The 18,371-nt window shown below is 31.6% G+C and overlaps 1 protein-coding gene across 1 annotated transcript; it reads left to right on the top strand.

Annotated features, from left to right (window-relative positions):
• Nucleotides 1-8,634: 8,634 nt before the first annotated feature.
• On the top strand, nt 8,635-18,371 carry LOC124826130 (uncharacterized). The gene is made up of 15 exons (XM_088107060.1): nt 8,635-8,921; nt 9,389-9,516; nt 9,735-9,806; nt 9,885-9,998; nt 11,009-11,077; nt 11,179-11,235; nt 12,828-12,881; nt 12,965-13,027; nt 13,185-13,247; nt 13,530-13,694; nt 13,773-13,928; nt 15,613-15,693; nt 15,779-15,840; nt 15,954-16,085; nt 18,086-18,371. Exons 1-14 carry the CDS (start codon nt 8,759-8,761, stop codon nt 16,042-16,044), a joined length of 1,338 nt encoding a protein of 445 aa, XP_087963186.1. The 5' UTR covers nt 8,635-8,758; the 3' UTR covers nt 16,045-16,085; nt 18,086-18,371.

Below are 18,371 nucleotides of genomic sequence, written 5' to 3'. Positions count from 1 at the left end.
TGTAAAAAAGGAAGGCTTGAATGGATTCATTGTTGTCTGTCTTTATGTGGACGACATCATCTACTTTAGCTCCTCTCAGAAGCTGCTAAATGAGTTTAAAGCATCAATGATGAAGCAATTTGAGATGACAGACTTGGGACTACTTCAGTATTTCTTGGGACTAGAAGTAAAGCAAGGAGAAGATGGAATATTTCTATGTCAGAGGAAGTATGCAGAGGATTTGCTAAAGAAATTTTCAATGGAAAAATGTGAAACTGTCAAAACTCCTATGAATTCTAATGAGAAGCTGCAAAAAGAGGATGGCACAGGAAAAGCCGATGAAAAGCTGTTCAGAAGTCTTGTAGGAGGTCTGAATTATCTCACTCACACACGTCCTGACATTGCTCAAAGTGTAAGTGTGGTATCAAGATACATGCATTCTCCAACAAAGCAACAATTAGGTGCAGCAAAAAGGATTCTGAAGTATGTTGCAGGATCAACTTGTTATGGAATCTTGTATGAACATGTCAGTGAGTTCAAGTTAGTTGGCTACACAGATAGTGACTGGGCAGGCAGTTTGGATGACAGGAAAAGTACATCTGGGTCAGTTTTCAGTTTTGGCTCAGGAGCTATTACTTGGAGCTCAAAGAAGCAGGATACTGTGGCTTTGTCATCATCTGAAGCAGAATATGTAGCTGCTGGTGCAGCAGCAAGACAAGCTGTTTGGCTTAGAAAGTTGTTAAAAGATTTATGTTGTGAGCAGGAAGGAGCAACTGAGATATGGTGTGATAACAGGTCTGCAATTGCTATGACAAGAAACCCAGCGTTTCACGCAAGAACCAAGCATATTGAAGTACAACATCACTTCATAAGGAAGCTTACGTCAGAGGAAACAATTGCTCTAAGATTCTGCAGCACGAACGTCCAAAATGCAGATCTGTTTACCAAGGCTTTAGCTCAAGCCAAACATCAGTTCTTTATGGAGAAAATTGGTATGTATGAGTTTGAATTAAGGGGAGGTGTTGCAACATAATTCAAGCTCATTTGTGCACGTAAGTAGCTGAATAAATATCAGAGAAAATTAGCTTACTGTGTTGGAAGACTTCGTTACTGTTGCTGGTTTTTCGGCTAGTTGTTAGGAGCAATTTTAGTTTCTGTTTTTAAGTTATGTTTAACACCACTAACGTAGGATTGTTAGACGTGGTTAGTGGAGAGTGTTAGTCAAGTTTCATTTATATTTAAATATTGTATTGTTTAGCATTTAGAAAAATAAGAAGACAGTTAAACTCTCTCTCTATTCTGTCATCAAGATTTTTGTGATCTTCTTCATCTGGAATTTAAACAGAAACTACGAGTCTGCGGTTGTGGTCGAGAGTAAGGAGGGTTTGCAAATCGAGGTAAGCGTCTCTTCCGGAAAGTATGAATCAGCGAATGTTAGATTGGAAAGCGGTCAGAGGAGTGAGGTCGATGACAGCTTCGAACTTGTGTTCGGATGAGGAAGAGGTGGAGGTGGTGGCGGGGAGGAAATGGCGTCTGCGGCTGTGGCAGCGGAAGGAGGAATAGACGACGGTGAGTCGGCAGAGGCGACGACATGGGTAGGGTGGAGGGAAATGGGAGGGAAGAGTACAAGTGCTGACAGAAAACATATAGCTACTTTGTTTTTTCTTAACACAACAAAACAACTCTTCCACCTCCCTCTTCTTAAACGTACGTCAACATCAGTCACGTCTTGATTCTTAAACAAAGGTCAAACATTTGAACACGAATATCGAGATTCATTTGTCTTTTAACGGATATTCGTTTATAAATATTGACATCCGTTACTCAAGGATAAAAAGGGAATGAAGAGTTATTCAAGGATAAAAAAGGAATAAGGAGATAAAGGAATAAGGAGATAGTGTGGTGGTGAAGAGAGTACCACCCTTTAAATTTAACTGAACGAGTTAAGTCTAACCGTTTTTATTTCCAATACATTAAGATAACAACTTGTTTCGGTAACATGACTAATGGTTTTGGTTTATACTCTATACTTTATAAATATTTATTTTAGATTTATAATAAACTCTTTTAATAATTAAATCGTGTTTCTAACAAAGTTACTCGTAAATAGAAAAGCATAGACTATTAAGAAAATCAAGTGTAAAGATTAAAAAAATAATAAAGATGATATGTTGAAATGTTTGAAGAAAATAATATTTAGTTAATCATGGGACTATCTTGAGATTATCATTATTATGAGTTGGACTGTATAGGTGAAATGATTAAATATAATAATTATTTAGACAAATTTTGGTGACTTAATCCACTTACCCAAGCTATCAACCTAGTAGGTTAAATCGTGTTCTGCCCCTAATTCACTATTTTATAATTTGAAAAAAAAAGATATTAAGTATTTTAGACTTAATATTTTTCGTTTGTAATTATTTTTAATTTTTTTTATCATTAATGCTATGTTATAACACATTATAGTAAAAAAGTATTTAAAAATCAAATTTAAGACATATTATTCACATGTTTTAGGATATTTAATTAATTTTGCCCAATTGATTTAGTTCTAAAAAATAATTGATAAGTTATATGAATTCCTTGAAAAATTCTGTAATATTTAAATATTCTTTAAAACAAATATTTAATGAAACTTTAAATATTTAATTATGTTTCGGTTAATGACTTGTTCAACCGAGAATTCAATGTTTTTATCAGCTATGTTTGGTGAAATTAACTTCTCCATGATATTTTTTTAATTACTAAAATATGGGGCCCGTGCTCTACAGGCTGAAACTGTACGTATCCTAAAACTCAAATTTAAATTTACAAAAATTCACTTTTACACCATTATTTTAAATTTAAAGGATACATGAATGTTAAATTGTATGATTTAATTACTGGACTAACAAAAAAAGGTATACCCAGTATAAAATTATCATTAATAAAATATTAAAGTTGTCATTTATATGAACCATAGGTTAAAGGTTAAAGTTGTTGTACGGGAATACTAATTAATATTTCATCTGTTGCATGTACTGTGTAAAATACAAAAAATGATAGTTTCTAATAAAGTTAAAATAACAGAAACATATCAAAAGTGTTTTCGAGTAATTCTTCATAATACTAAAAAGTAAAAAAAATAAAAAATAAAAGTATAGAAGCAATAAGAGGCATAAATGTATTGGCCTCTCCGTAATGAATTTGTGAACCAACCAAATTAGAAACAAAAATTGAGGTTAGCGTTGGCATTTAAGTAACTCAGCTACTTCCATCATTTCGCCAACCACAAACAATATTTCCATCAGTTATTATCACCACCATTGCTCCTATTAAGGTATAATTAATAAAAATATTTATATCAACTGGTGATTCACATGCTACTCTACTATATATATATTTTTATAATATTTTTTGTTGATAAAGAAAATTCACACATAATAAAATAGTTCATTGGTCGTTCATTTGGTTAACTTAAATATAAGAAAATGTTTCATACATTAAGGTTAAAGAGAGATGAAGCAAAACACCAAAAAGCTTATTGAGGGAAGGTAAATGAAACCGCGGAATACATATAAAGGAAAGGAATTTATTGAAGTTACACTCAAATGGATGTCCTAGTTAATCTTTTAACTACCTTAAATTTTTGGAAAGAAGATGCTTAAAGGGAAAGAGCAATTTGTTTTTGAAACTTTTAAGGCACAAGGAAAATGTAAGAATGAAAGAAAAATATATTGTATAAATTAGTGTAGGGAATTCAAGTGTGGAGCACGAAGTTTTGGAGTTTCTCGTTAAATAATAAAATATTGAGAGTGTTAAAGTATGAACTTACGTCACATTTAGTAAAAATGAAAAATTTAACAATATATAAGAAATAAAAATTTTGAACTCATTATTTTAAGAATTTTTTAGATTATAAGTAACGTGAATCTCTCACGAGTTAAATCAATGTTTTATTAATATTGTATTTCTAAGATAATGAGGTGAATAATATACAAGAAAAAAAATCAGCAAATTAATTATATTTCGAAATTAATTAAATTTAGATTTTGAATTAAAAATAATATCATATAATCTTTTTTATATGAATTCCCTTGTGATTTATGAGATGTAAATCTCTCTAACTATATACCAGTTTCTTTATATATACTTATTTATCAATAAATCTAACTATTAGGAATAAAAAGAAAAAGACAATAACTTAATAAGTTACTTTTTTATACAACTTTATTTATATATATATATATATATATATATATATATATATATATATATATATATATATATAATATTTAATTTTTTTCAGACCCTTGTCAGTTTTTTTAAGTTTAAATAACCGTTATAAATTGTATAATAAGATATTTATTGGATAAAATATCTTAGATATTTTAAGCAGTTAAGATATTTATGAGTAACTAACCACATTTTTAGGTAAGGTTATTTTTATTGGCCTATAAATACAATGACAGGACAAAAGTCCAGATACGTTCCCTCTACGTTCTAGAGACTCTAGATAATATTCTAGGGTAACATTATAATCACTTTCTTGAGAGTTGAGGTTCCATAACCCTTTTCTTCCTTGAGCGTCGGAGTACCTTTGCAGGTACCCAGCCCATTTTCCTTCAAAAAGCATCATACAAGAAGGAGACGCGACAGCAACAGCATCACTGGAAGGAGCGGTACGCTCGTATCTCGGCCTCAACCAATTTACCGAAACATAAATTAATCAATATAATTATTTATTAAGAAAAACACTAAGTCTTCACAAAGTATACAATCCTTAGCCCTTATCCCTTATGCTAACTTATTCGGCCATAACAAAAGAAAAATAACTTACGCTTTTAACGATAAATCACTAGCCACATCAACCCTCCACACACTTGATGTTACATCCAACTTATAATCAATGGCAATACCAATGACAAATAATTAGAAACACAGTGAACAAAATGAAGGAAAACAAGTAGAAAGTAAAAGAAACACCCTCTTATACTAGTACAGATATAAGAATAATATTAAATATGAGATTTTACAATAGGACAATAATAATTTGATAATATTTTTTTGACAACATTTTAACATCATCTACGTGTCATTCTGTGATTGATCAATGTTGATGTTTATGATTATTATTATTATTATTATTAATTGTGGAATAATTTTGTACCAATCATAAAATGATACATAAATTATATTAAAATATTGTCAAAAAAAATGTTGTCAAAGCATCATTATCCTAAGAAATATGTTTAATTGAGTCACGTATGATATGTTAGAAAAGTTCAAAATTATTAATAAATAATTGGTGTAAAACAAAGACCTCTCATTGAAACATCAATAGACTTGAACATTCAATTGTGAACGTAAAAACTTCATTAGTTACAAAAGTTGAAACCTAAAACCACCGTGCATTTCTATTAATACTCTTGTGATTTAAAACTGGTAAAATTTAGAACTTTTGTCCTTCTAACTTTGAGATACTCAATATTACGAGTACAAGAAAGAAGGAAAATAACCAAAATAGAACAAACGAGGAAGGATATGAATATACGAAATATATTAAATATTAAAAGTTTTACATAAGGTAAACTTCAAATAAATAAATAAACATATATATATATATATATATATATATATATATATATATATATTAATTACATTAGTGTAAAAATAGTATTTAATATCACACATTTAACATTTAACGAACAAAAATCCAACATAAAAAATGACCGGTGACAGTTAATTTTATAAAGAAAATGTCATTATAGATTCGACTCCAGGAGTCCCCGACGTCAAATACATTATAGACACCGGTTCCCCACCTCACAGATGTTAAAAGTCTGCAAACAAAACTGAAAAGTCACTATTATATTGATTTTACATGTCGTCTACAGGTCCTTTGACATCTAATTTGAATCAGACTTCGGTCCTTTCACCCACGAACGTAAAAAATGTGCGAAAATACCTCATTTTGGATGTCAATATTAATTTTTTTTACAACTTAAACATCGACTGCGAATGGGGAGCCGATGTCTTAAAGCAATTTGACGTCGGCTTGGAAGGGGGCCAATGTCAAATCCCTTCCATAATGTAAGCATCATTTTGCGTTTTTTCTCTCGTTGTTTTTGTCTTTTCGTCTTGTTTTCTAGTTTGTCATTATCGTTCAAGTGAGTTTTCTTCCACTTTACACTTTTTTAAATTATTTTGCAGAAATTACATTATGTTTGGAACCATTATCTTTCATTTGCATCGACTAAAAATTGTTTTCATTGACTTTTGGTGCAATTCTTGTGCGCGAGTTCTCGGACCTCGGCAACGACGTTTTCCCTCTCCATTGCTTGTGTTCATTCTCTTTCGGTGTTTTTCATTTTCAACCCTTCAAAAAGGTTAATATTTTGGTTGGTTATTGTTTAGTATTTTAATTACTTGAAACACATGATATATATAATTTTGTGATGTGTTGGGATCATTTTCTGTATTTCAGGTGTGGTATTATTGTAAAAACAAATTTTTTAAAAATAAAAACAAATTCGAGGTCAAATAGTATCAAATCGACATCAATTGATGTGATCCACGTGAAATACGATATCAATTATGTAAAATTCAACGTTTTCTTATAAAACGTCGAGTTTAAGTTAAATCCAGAACAAAAAATATCAAAGGTCCTTTTTATAATAATATTACAAACCATTTTTTAAAATTAAATTAGATTTAAAACTTGCATATTATTATTTGATCAACACTTATTTTAGGAAATATATATATATATATATATATATATATATATATATATATATATATATATTTATATAAGGTGGTTTGATTGAAATTTTCATTGATATAAAAATAAATTTTATATTTATTAGTTTTAACAGCCATATAAGATTTTATCTTATAGTTCTATTTAATTTATGTCAAAATATATTTATCCTTTTAGTAATTAAAATCTTGTATTATTTTTTTCATTTATGTAAAAATAATTTTTATATTTATCACTTTTAACATAAGATTTTTTCAGTTAATTACAAAGGACAGTATATTTTGACTTAAGTTAAATACAACGTAGAATCATAAGACAAAATGCCGTGAGTTCATCGACTATGTCCTGTATTTTTGTTTCTCAACTTTAATGTCGTGAAACCATTGTGTTCGCACTACCATCGTCACTGTTGAAATGTCACAAAGACACATAGGACTATATATATATATAATTAAACATGCGAATTTTTATATAAACTTGGACACTTTTCATCTGACGTAAAATTTCGATGACTTTGCAATTAATCATACACATTTTTTATATTTTAAATAATTTTATTTTGATTAATCTCCAATTTTTCCTTATACACGTCTCACGTAGAAAAAATAAAAAATTCAACATGTTCGCAGCATATATGTCTGTAAATATTTGTTTGGGCAATGTTTTCATGTGCCACTTATTTTATTATATTTTCATTTGAATGACATTTTCAATCAATTTTATATATTTTTTGGCCGTTGGATATTGTTGCTTGAGTAGTCATAGTCTTTGTTACGTGAACATGCGATTCATCATTTATGGAATAAACAAAAACAAGTTTCCATCCATAGAATTGAATTTTTCTCCTTTTCACTCCCACAACACAACACATGTGGTCACAGTCAGTCTTTCGTAAAATATCAATATCATTAGTTTAATAAATAATATCCATCAATAACGTTAATCGACTTCCATAATAAAAAAACAACATCTTGACAACAATCTTGCTATTTTTTCTCGAGAAAAAAAGTATTTTGGTAAAATAAATTTATCAAGAAAATCCCGAACACGAAAAAAATAAAATAAAGTATCTGATAGTATAATAAATAATGCAATGAAAATAGTAAAATGTAGTATTTCCAAATTATTATTTAAATAATATATATATTATTGGGAATCAAAGTGTAGTTTTATCTGATTGGACTCTGATTTCACCAATTAAATCCTTCTCGATAAATCAACATTTATATTTTTTATAAAACTCCCCTACCACTATTTCGCATGTTTTCAAAATCTCTTAATAGTCAACTACTTTTGTTGGTCCTGTGATGTAATCCATTTCAAACCTCCCACGATGTCTTCACCTACCCGAAGCACACAACTACTCAACCACATTTCTCTTTTATGATCTTCTAGAAAATTATTTTTCCATATAAATTTAAAGTTTGGAACAGTGAAATTAATTATGAAAATCAGTAATGAGAAATACTTGATTTTACTACTGTCCTAAAAGATTTATTCAGCATAGAAAAAGTTAATTATATTTTGGAAAAATTGAAAAAGTTAATCGATTGTGAACAAACATGTCTTGCATCAATATTATTATGGATGAATCATTAGATTTTGGTGGGCCTGAGTTGCCACTTGTTCACATCGCATCGTCTTTTAAAATAAAAGATCAGATCAGGTTCTCCAACGCCACGCCCACCTCGTGCTTCCCTTTTTCCTTATTTTCTGAAATTTATTAAACCACTGAGTAAAAAAAGAAAAGGTTTAATTTTAGGCTATTTTTGTAAAATTAAATAAAAATTCTATAATTGACAATTGCCGATTCAATTATAGCGTGAAGAGTGTATGGGTATGTATCATCAACATTCAGTATATACTATATAATAAAGAAAAACATGAATATTCAATTACTATTTATTTCTAGAGAAAAAGAAAAGCAATAGAAAAGCTTCTTGTAAACGACGAAGGTGTTATAAATATCAGAACACCGACGAGGGTGTGTTTTTCTCCGAAGCTTTGTTGGCGGCAAAGCAAATCTGTATTGCGATGGCGCCCACGAAGCTCTTCTTCTTTGCGTTTTCAGTAGCCCTAATTTTCGCCATCGTCGGGGCCGAGGCTGATGTTTCCGTCGACGGAAGCGTAGCAGAGCCTGATTCCTCTGCCTTCAAGATCCAATTAGATCAACTCAATTCTAAGATCCGAATTCTCGGTCTGTTTTCGTCTTCTATGCAAAATGAAAACCTAACTCTGTTTTTAATCTCGATTTTTTTCATTTCCAGATTTTAATTTTAGTAGTTGCACTCTTCGGTCACCGGCAACTCCGCGTTTACGATTTTTGTTTCTCTGCAATTGAAATTAGGACCGTGCTATGATTGTGAGTCGTAGTGTTGTCGTGCTCACGGTTTTAAATTAGGTGCAGTCGCCGTGTTTAAATAGCAATTTCTGGTTTTTGTTTATGCTGTCAATGAGAGTGCTGTTGATTGATCTTTATACAAGTACCTTTTTTGCGTACTTGCTAACGATTTACGATTGTAATGACTTCTTTTTATGGTTTCGTTTCATGTCATTTGAATTCAAGGAGTTATAATTCCCTCCCCTTTTTCATCTGGATACATGCTGATTTCTTACGGTTTCTTTTTATGACTAACATGTGTCGTGTTTAATTTTATTTTGAAGAATCTGAAATCAGAGAAAAGTCAGAAGAAGTGAAGAGGAAGGACGAAATTGTGGCCGGAAAAGAAAAAATTATTCAAGATAAATCGGTCACCATACAGTCCCTGCAGAATGATATTGCTTCTCTCCAGGTGTGGGACTAGACCTGGATTACAATTTTTCTTCATTACACAGATGTTTTCTTTTTTTAATATTGATGTGGTATTGTTACTTCATGTAATAATGATAATTTGAGTATCGGTGGTTAGTGTAAGCATCCCATTCTCATGCTTTATTGTATTGTTGGTAGTATTTTTTTTTTGTTAATAAATTGTACTTAGAAAACTTTAAAAAATATTTTTCCTCTCAGAAAAAAGGGTCATTGGATGCTGAAGAGCAAGTCGGAAAGGCTCATGCACGGGCTGTTGAACTACAGAATCAGGTTACTTATAAATCAGCCAGTAGACGTGTCTTGTATGATCATTATTCTATAGTGCAGACTCAGAAATTCTTTATGCAGGTGGACAAGCTTAAAGGGGAACTAGAAACACAAAACAGGGAGAAAGGGAACTGGGAAACTCGAGTGCTTGGGTTAGAGAAAAAAGTTAATGACTTGAACTCAAAATTAGAAGATGTAAGTTTTACGTTTACCAACAGTTCTGTTTTAACTAATGTGCCTTAAGTGCACCTCATTATTGTTTTGTCCTTGAAACTAATTCTTAATCACTATTTACAGTTGATTTTTGTGTAAATACTTTAGTATTTTAATTACACATACGCTGAGTTATATTCCCTTTTCATTTCACTTCTTCTTATCAATGTGTCTTGTAATAAAATTGATCTGTTCTAGGAGTAACTTATGCACCTTCACATGTTCAATTCTCACTTGGGAAGGGCATACGTTAATCTCCATTTTCTACATATCTACCTTTTGGTTTTCACATGCCATTCTCCTTTTTCCTCCTTCGTTTGTATTGTAATTGTAACTGTATTCTTCTAGCTTTGAACAACATGCTATACTTCTCTGCCATTTTTTTTTTGCATGTATAGTCCTGCCTATCTCTACTTTTCGCTTTCCACTATGACTTAATACATGCTGCATGTTCTGATTCCTCAAATTTGGAAATTTTCGTAGAGTTTGCTTTGAGATGTTAATGGTGTAGAAGTTTTTATGCTATTATTGACAAGCAAGTGTGAATTAGGATATTCTCTTGGTTGGAGGCTTCAGTAGGTCTTAGAAACTGACGTTGTCAGCTCAGCAGGCAGCCGCACCTTGCTGTTTGTTTATTTTCATGTCGAATTTACTATTCATTTTTTTGGTGCATGCTTTTGGATTATGCTTGGCTTGACGTGCATCCATCCTCTGATGTATTGTGTATTACTGCAGCATCATCATTAGCTGCTAGTTTTTTGTTAGTTGGTATGATAATAATATCTACTGCTGTTGGCTTTAGGTTGATCCGACTCTCATTTTAGATCTAAGAGAATTACTATTGACCTCTATTACATCCAAAAAACGAATTAAAAACCATTATGTCATTATTTTTCACTAGTTACCTGCAGTACTGTAATCGATTTTCAAGTTATTCAAATATATTCTGTCTAAGGATGACGCGGTGACCTGAGTAAGTACATTTTTCACAGCTTCAAAAGATAAACCAGGAGCAGAGGACACAGATTCAGAAAACGGAGCGTGCTCTTAAAGTTACCGAGGTATGTCAGTGCATAGATTTTCTTGTCTATGTTGTGCAGGAGGATGCTTGATGATATTTTTGATTGAAGTCTTTTGATTTTCACCTAATATTCTTGTTTAGGAAGAGATGGTGAAGGCTAAGTTTGAGGCAGCTGTCATAGAAGCAGAGTTGAGTTCGGTAATAATTCACCAATTCAGTTTAATACCTACATCATTATATCATTCTTACACGTCTGTAAATTTTGATAGCCGTTTTAGCTATCGATGTTGTGCCTTCTATCTGAAACTGAAGAATATCTTTAAATTCTTTGTCATTTTATTTATAGCCTTGCAAAATTGCGAATAGTTTATTTGTTGGTTAAGGTTTTAGGGTTGTTATTGAAAATGTCAACATATTATTAACAATAATGCAGGAAAATAAATGAATTAATTGGATGTCATTGCTTAGCTTTTAGGCTCAGTCTTTGTGTGACACTGCTATTGCTTACTGATTGGATTGGATAAAATCGTGAGAAAATAGCTGAAGTTGCATAGCAGTTGAAAAGATGAATTGTGTATGTATAAAAAAGTTAAGGTGTATGCTAATAAAAATAAATGCACAAAAATTAAAAATTAACTTAAAGTTCAATTGAGTGGAGGCTTGTTGGAGATGGCAGGACGATGTAGGCTGCATCATGCAATCATGGCAATGACAGAAGGAGTTGCGATTGTCGATCCACAAAATTCGACTATGTAATGGTGATTTTGTGCTGCCATAGCAGCCATTTAAGTACACTGCTTTGTGATAAACATGGTGGCTCTTACCTTGGACTGGAGTTCTTAAATTGATATTTTACTAAAAAACACTGGAGGTCAAATAAAAGTGAATTGTTCATGTTAAATACTAAATAAAATATTATTTGAAAATACTTGTACATGTAAATACTGGTTTCTGATGGATTGTTTTTCAATTAAATTCAGTGCTTAATGAACAGAATCCATAAGCTCGTAATAACTTAAACTTCATAAAATAGAAAAGGTAAAATCTCATCATTCATCCTTGATTTGATCCTTTGAGTGCGGTTACCATGGAGAGCTACGTTTACAAGCTGCACTTAGACATTCCTTTTTTTTTTTTGACAAACACTCCAAACACCAACAAGGGACAATAGAAAGCTCTAACCATTGTTGGACACTGTAACTCAAACTAGCATGTGATTCAATCATAGAAATCTCAGCCTTAGTATGTTTAAGTCGGACTCATGGATAACCAGGGTGAGACTGAACATATGTTGTGGGGTTTTGATGTAGCTCCAAGCAATTGCCAAACTACCATTAGCCTTGCTTAGATCCAGTTTAATATCCACGACCTGGAACTCCTAGTCTAAATACCCTTCAAAATATGAAAAATATAAAATCTTTAGTCCAAAACGAGTTTCCGTTATCTTATTATTTTGAAAGGCTTTGTGTAATGATTTCACCATATTCACTTCAAAGATGAAAAACTTAAAATCTTGAGTTCAAAACGAATGTCCATAATCTTAATATTTTGAAATGGATTGTGTAATGTAATGATTTCACCATATTTTTCTTCTCATATCTAATATTTTCTATTTCATTGTTAAATTGTAGCATTTTAGATTTTTCCATTTTTTGTTTTTGTGTGCAGCAGTTGCCTATTGCTACAAATAATGATAGATTAGAAAACCATTTCATTTTCTCGAAATTTTTTATCATATTAATAATTATAATTACGTACATTGAATTGATTCATACTGGTGTTATAATCAGACACGTGGTGCTTGGCTTCCACCTTGGCTTGCTGTACACTATCTTCATAGTAAGGTGAGTCTATGTTGTATCTCCTCTGATGTTTTTTGTTAGAACATCCTTCCTCACCAGTTCTGAGAGTTTTATTTTTCTACCAGTCTTGTGTTGAGACTCAATGGAACAAACATGGGAAACCTGTTTGGGAAAAGGTTGCTCAAAAGGTAATGTTATTGGTTTTCATTTTGGCTATTATTCTTCTGTTTCTGTTATTTCTTTTGATATGTTAATCTATTACAAATACACTTTATTTTGTTTCTTTATCACTGCAAGCGAGTCATATTGGCTTCTTTATTTAAATGTCTTTCCTATTTACTCTAGGCCCTAGATAAAAAGGCACAAGCTGGAAAGTGGGCTGAACCTCATGTGGAAACCATTAAAACTGTAAGACCTCCATTTACTTAGTTTTTTGCTATGCTTTGCTGGGCATGTTTCTATTTACGTGTAACGAATAGCCAAAAAGCATGCACTTCTAACCAGTGGTATACTGCAATTTTAGTTCATATGGACTTTTTTCCGAATTGTCTCTTTTTAACCCTCGTCCTGATAATATGGTAATTGGTATCCATTTGCGATCTTCCTCGTTTGTAAATATCTTTTCATTTTCTTAAATACCCAGCCAAACTAAATTGTTTTCATTTTCACTTCCTCCTTTTTCAATTGAAGAAATGGGTCCCTGCTGTAAAAGAACAGTGGTCTGTGGTGAAAACAAGTGCTGAACCGCATTTGCAATTATTGACCACAAAAACTGTTGAAGGTTATGAGGCTACCAGGAAGACAATTTCTCCCCATTTAAGCAAGGCAAAAGAATTTGTTCATCCTTATTATCAGGTACAAACCTCTTCAATTCATCCTTTTGTTTTGTTGGTTTTGTTTGCAGATGTGTCTCTTAAGACTACTGGTTGACAGGAAGCTAGAAAGTTCAGCAAGCCATACATTGATCAGATTGCTGTTGCAGCTAAACCTCATGTTGATAAAGTACAAGTGGTTTTGAAGCCCTACACAAATAAAGTTGTTCATAGTTATGGGAAATTTTTGGAATCAGCTACTACATATCATCGCCAGGTTTCAGTCTTCATCTTTTATTAGAATATTGGAAAAGTTGTGCAATCCTTATTGTATTTATCATTATTTATTGCTGATATAAATACCTTTATTGTTTTTTTACATGTTTTCCTTTTGCACCGTATTTAAAAAAAAAAATTGAAAAATGTAAACTTTGGTTGGACAGTCTGTCTTTTGAAACATGTAGTTGTCCTTTCCTTCAATCATTTTTAGTTGTTAAAGAAAGGAAGTATATGCAATAACTTATTGCTTGCCATTATTTATTGTTGATATCGGCGCTATTATTGTTTTTTAATTGTATTCCTCTTGCACTGTATCTACTTATGAGAAAATTGGCAATATAAACTTTGGTTGGCAGTATGTATTTTGAAATTTATAGTTGGTCATTCCCGTAATCAGTCTTAATTGTTTTTTTTTTAAAGGAAGAAATATAGTCAAAGGAAACTTCATATATTTGCATATCAGAATTGTGAAGAAATAAAAGAAAGAATTTGTATTGGTTTTATGAAATTTACTAAAGGTGTTTGAGTCAGATTAAAGCCCTATATATATTATCAGGACTCAGTATGATAGAACTAAAGAAAATAAAGGAGAAATTATTCCTTTACATATATTTATTCATTTAAGGGGGCAATGTGAGTGGTATGCCCGAATGTTATCAACCAAACTGATCATTGACTCAGTAAAGGCTTTTAGGTTAATGGGTCATTGGTCAAACTATTGAATCACTATTTGAACCACATGAAGTGGTGCATATAAGTTTTTTTAAGTTTGTATTAAAAGTATTATGTTTTTGTGTTAAATAAAAATCTTACTCTATTAATAATATTTATTTTAAAGTGCTTGTGTCTTGGATTGAAGTCCTATTACTGAAACTTTGAAATAAACTTCTGTCAAAATTTCCTCACTTAGCAGGATAATACACTACCCATCAAGTAAACATTTAAATTGAATTAGTAACTGTGTGCACAGTGCTAGACACAACGTGAAAATTCAAGAATTCAGACCTGGGAGATTGTACAATATTGACGGGTGAGCTGTAGTCAAGAGAATTCACTTTGCATGCTAACAGAAGCTTCATATTTTATAATAAAAAATCATTAAAAAATAGAGTGTTTTGTGTTGTTTTAAAATTCAACATGATTAGTTCAAATAATTTAATCACACTGTCATCCATAGAAAACTATCTGGTACATACTTCTTTGATCTGGTTCAAATAGCATTTCCAATCCAAAACTTCCTTGGACTCTACCAGTTTTTTGTCTAACTGGTCAGATTGACTGGTCTGAGCCAATTTTATTCATACTGGTCTGCTCATTTCATAGTCTTTTTACTGTTACATGCTAAAACATTTTACTTTTGCTCGGTTGTACTGTGATTTAGACATAGAAGTGATGTTGCTGAAAACAGATTTGGTTAGAAGTGTTTCTAAAGTTCCTTTCATTTACCATAATGTGATTCTGACCTAAAGCTAGGATTTTAATATCTTGATGACATACTCACTGAAATTCATTTTAGTTCCATGATCTGAAATGACTTTTTCATCTGATTTTACTACATTATTAAAGAGTTCTGTTGACTTTTCTAATTATTGTTTAATTAATAAATGCTGAAAATTTTGCCTAGTATTGAAATTAGGATTAATTGCATTTTCATTTTGGTATTGATTTTTTTTTTAATGAAGGTCCAAGCCACTGTCCAAGAGACACTGAAAAAGCATGAGCTCACCAGACCTCTTGCTACTAAAGAGTTAGAATGGTTTGCGGTAATGAATGATTTTCTGTCCTGATAAGTATTACTGAAATTGTCAGTGATTAGGTGAAATGACTAATATTTTGACAATTTTGCAGGCCTCGGCTCTTTTGGCTCTACCCATTATTTTTGTGGCTAGAGTGTTTTCAGCTGTGTTCTGGTCGATCTTTAATCTTTTTCAAAATTTGTGCACTAATTTGCTTTATATTGATCTGTATGTTCTCTTTACACATATATTTGGAACTTAATAGTAATGACTTTTATTGTCTGCAGCGATAAAAAAGTGAATAAACCTTCTCGAAGTGGAAATAACCATGCACGACGCAAAGCTAAACGAAGCCATCCAGACAAGCACACATCATGAAGTTAGGTCCTGCCTTATTTTTTTTGTGGAAAGAAATTTAGGTATGCTATTCTATTCCATTATTGATTTGATTCGGGATATCTTCAATAACTAATATTATTTTATGCAGGATTCATGATGTAAAAGTGTGCTTTGATATCTTTACCATAAACTGCTATATATAATGCTTGTGTGGCTCAATTTGCTTTTAAATTTTCGTGAGGAACATTAGTTGTTACTGAGTAGGATTCATGTGGGTTCTACCAAACGATGTGAGTTCTACTCCTTATTAACAGGTCCCACATTATTTTTATCCAATAATAGAGTTGTTCTTTGGAAAATAATGTTTGATTCGTAGCTGTGTATATGGAAATCCTTTTGTTGGTGAAGGTAAAACTTGCTTAGGTGATCTTTATACCAAAAAAGATATCAGTTTCTTGCTGTTGGGTGTTGTACAACAAAATAAGTTGGCATTTCTCACTTTTTATGAGGGTCTTCTTTCCTCTGTGATCTTATTTTCAAATGACTGCCTATTTTGATTTACTTGAAAGATTTTAGAGCTAAAGGGGAAATAATTTTGGGTGTCTAACTGAACATCCATGAAAAGCTTTGTTTAGTCTCTTATACAAAACGACCTTGTTGGGAATTGATATATTTCTCAGAGGAAAGCAAACATGGTCACTCATTTACTAAATTATGAGATTAGAAAGAAGCTTCTCTAAGCTGAAAACCTGATGCCCCCTGCTATCTTAATTGTATTTGATAATTCCGTCTTATTGAAGCCTTATTGTTTGAAGGTTTATCTTCCTTCCGTATCAAATGGTTTTAACATGAGAAAAACGAGTGTCCTATTTTCCGCCTCAGAGTCTGCTCCTATACATGTTGTGGTGTTCAACAACTTACTGGGATATAATACAGTTGTTTTTTGAAGATCAGGGTAAAACATTAGTGTCATAGATTGTGTAATTGGATGTAGTAATTAAGTTAATGTGCCTAGGTCATGTTAATTTATGTGACTTCATTTTGAAGGGCCAAACCGATCTGAATGACCGCCATAATGTTTTTTCTCATTTGGAGATACATCACTGTAGATTGAGTTCCTAATCTGTGGAACTAGTATTGAAAATACTTCTTTGGACGAAGTGTTATAAAGGAGATCTGTGACCTAGTAGTGGAAGCGGGATAGGGTAGGTCAAAATGGGGGAAAAGTAGGGATTTCATCCAAGGATCAAATAAATCCCTGAAGGTACTTGGTCACTTTAGTTAAGGCTCTTTTGGTAAACTGCTTTTTTCTTAATTTAAGTGAAGCAAGTGAAGAGCATCAAGAGTCTTAGACTTTAGAAGATCCATCGTGTGCTCAAAGCTATTTGAATTTGGTAATTGATATGAAGAGATCATGAGGTCAAAAAAAAGAAAGAAAAGAAAAGTGGAATTCACTTGATGACATTGTGTGAGCATCGTATTGGTAGAAAACCACATAGTTTATTAAAATTGGTCCTCTACTGCTTAAGGATGTTCGCAAGTCTTCTCAAATTCCTTCTGTTAGATGATTTAACATCTGGATGGTGGTGTTGTTAAGTATATATTTATCATTTTGAGTGTCATAAATGGAAGCGTGAAACTATGATACATTTCAGCGTTTCTTATTTCCAGAAGAGGTTTACATAATGACTTTTTGTTGAGTAAAGTTGTAAAGTGAATTGAAAATAATTGTTTGGATGAGACAAAAAATGACTTTAATATATGAAAGAGAGTATTTGTGGAAAGTTAAAAGGGAGAATATGAAAGAGAGATGGAAAATTAAAAGGGAGAATAGTTGTTGAAAAATAACAACTTAAATATTTTCAAAAAAAGCCTTTTGCAGATTTTAGTTATTACTCAAATATAAACTGAAATTAAATTTTTTTTTTTTCATCTCGACTGTTAAAACTTTAAAAATCCATCTTTTCCTAAAATGTTTTCACTGTTTATTGTGCAGTCGAGTTTTTTACATCATTTTGCTTTTCATTAATCATATTGAAATTTGATGCTGAAAAAAAAATACTCTTTCTGTTTATTGCAGATAATTTTTCCTGTTCGCATGGGCTTATGGTGGAGGGCTATATCTTTCATGTCATGAGGGGTTTTGAATATTTGCTTCTCTTTTTCTGGGTGAGGTAACTTTAGGATGTTTCACTGTAGAGTTGGGCACACACTATGTTTAGGTGTTTATGTATTGCCTTGTCACTGTGTTATATTTGTTATTATACTTGGCACTCCCATTTCCTGTCGGTTTTGTTTTCTTAAATTCTTGACAGTAGAAGTGTTTCCACTTTATGTATGTTCATTAGAATCAGAAATTTTCTTTC

The sequence above is a fragment of the Vigna umbellata genome, chromosome 2 (assembly GCF_029865625.1).
Source record: "Vigna umbellata cultivar VRB3 chromosome 2, Vumbellata_1.0, whole genome shotgun sequence".
Taxonomy (NCBI): domain Eukaryota; kingdom Viridiplantae; phylum Streptophyta; class Magnoliopsida; order Fabales; family Fabaceae; genus Vigna; species Vigna umbellata.
Note: the sequence above shows the minus strand (reverse complement) of the source record. Positions and strands in the feature narration are given on the sequence as shown.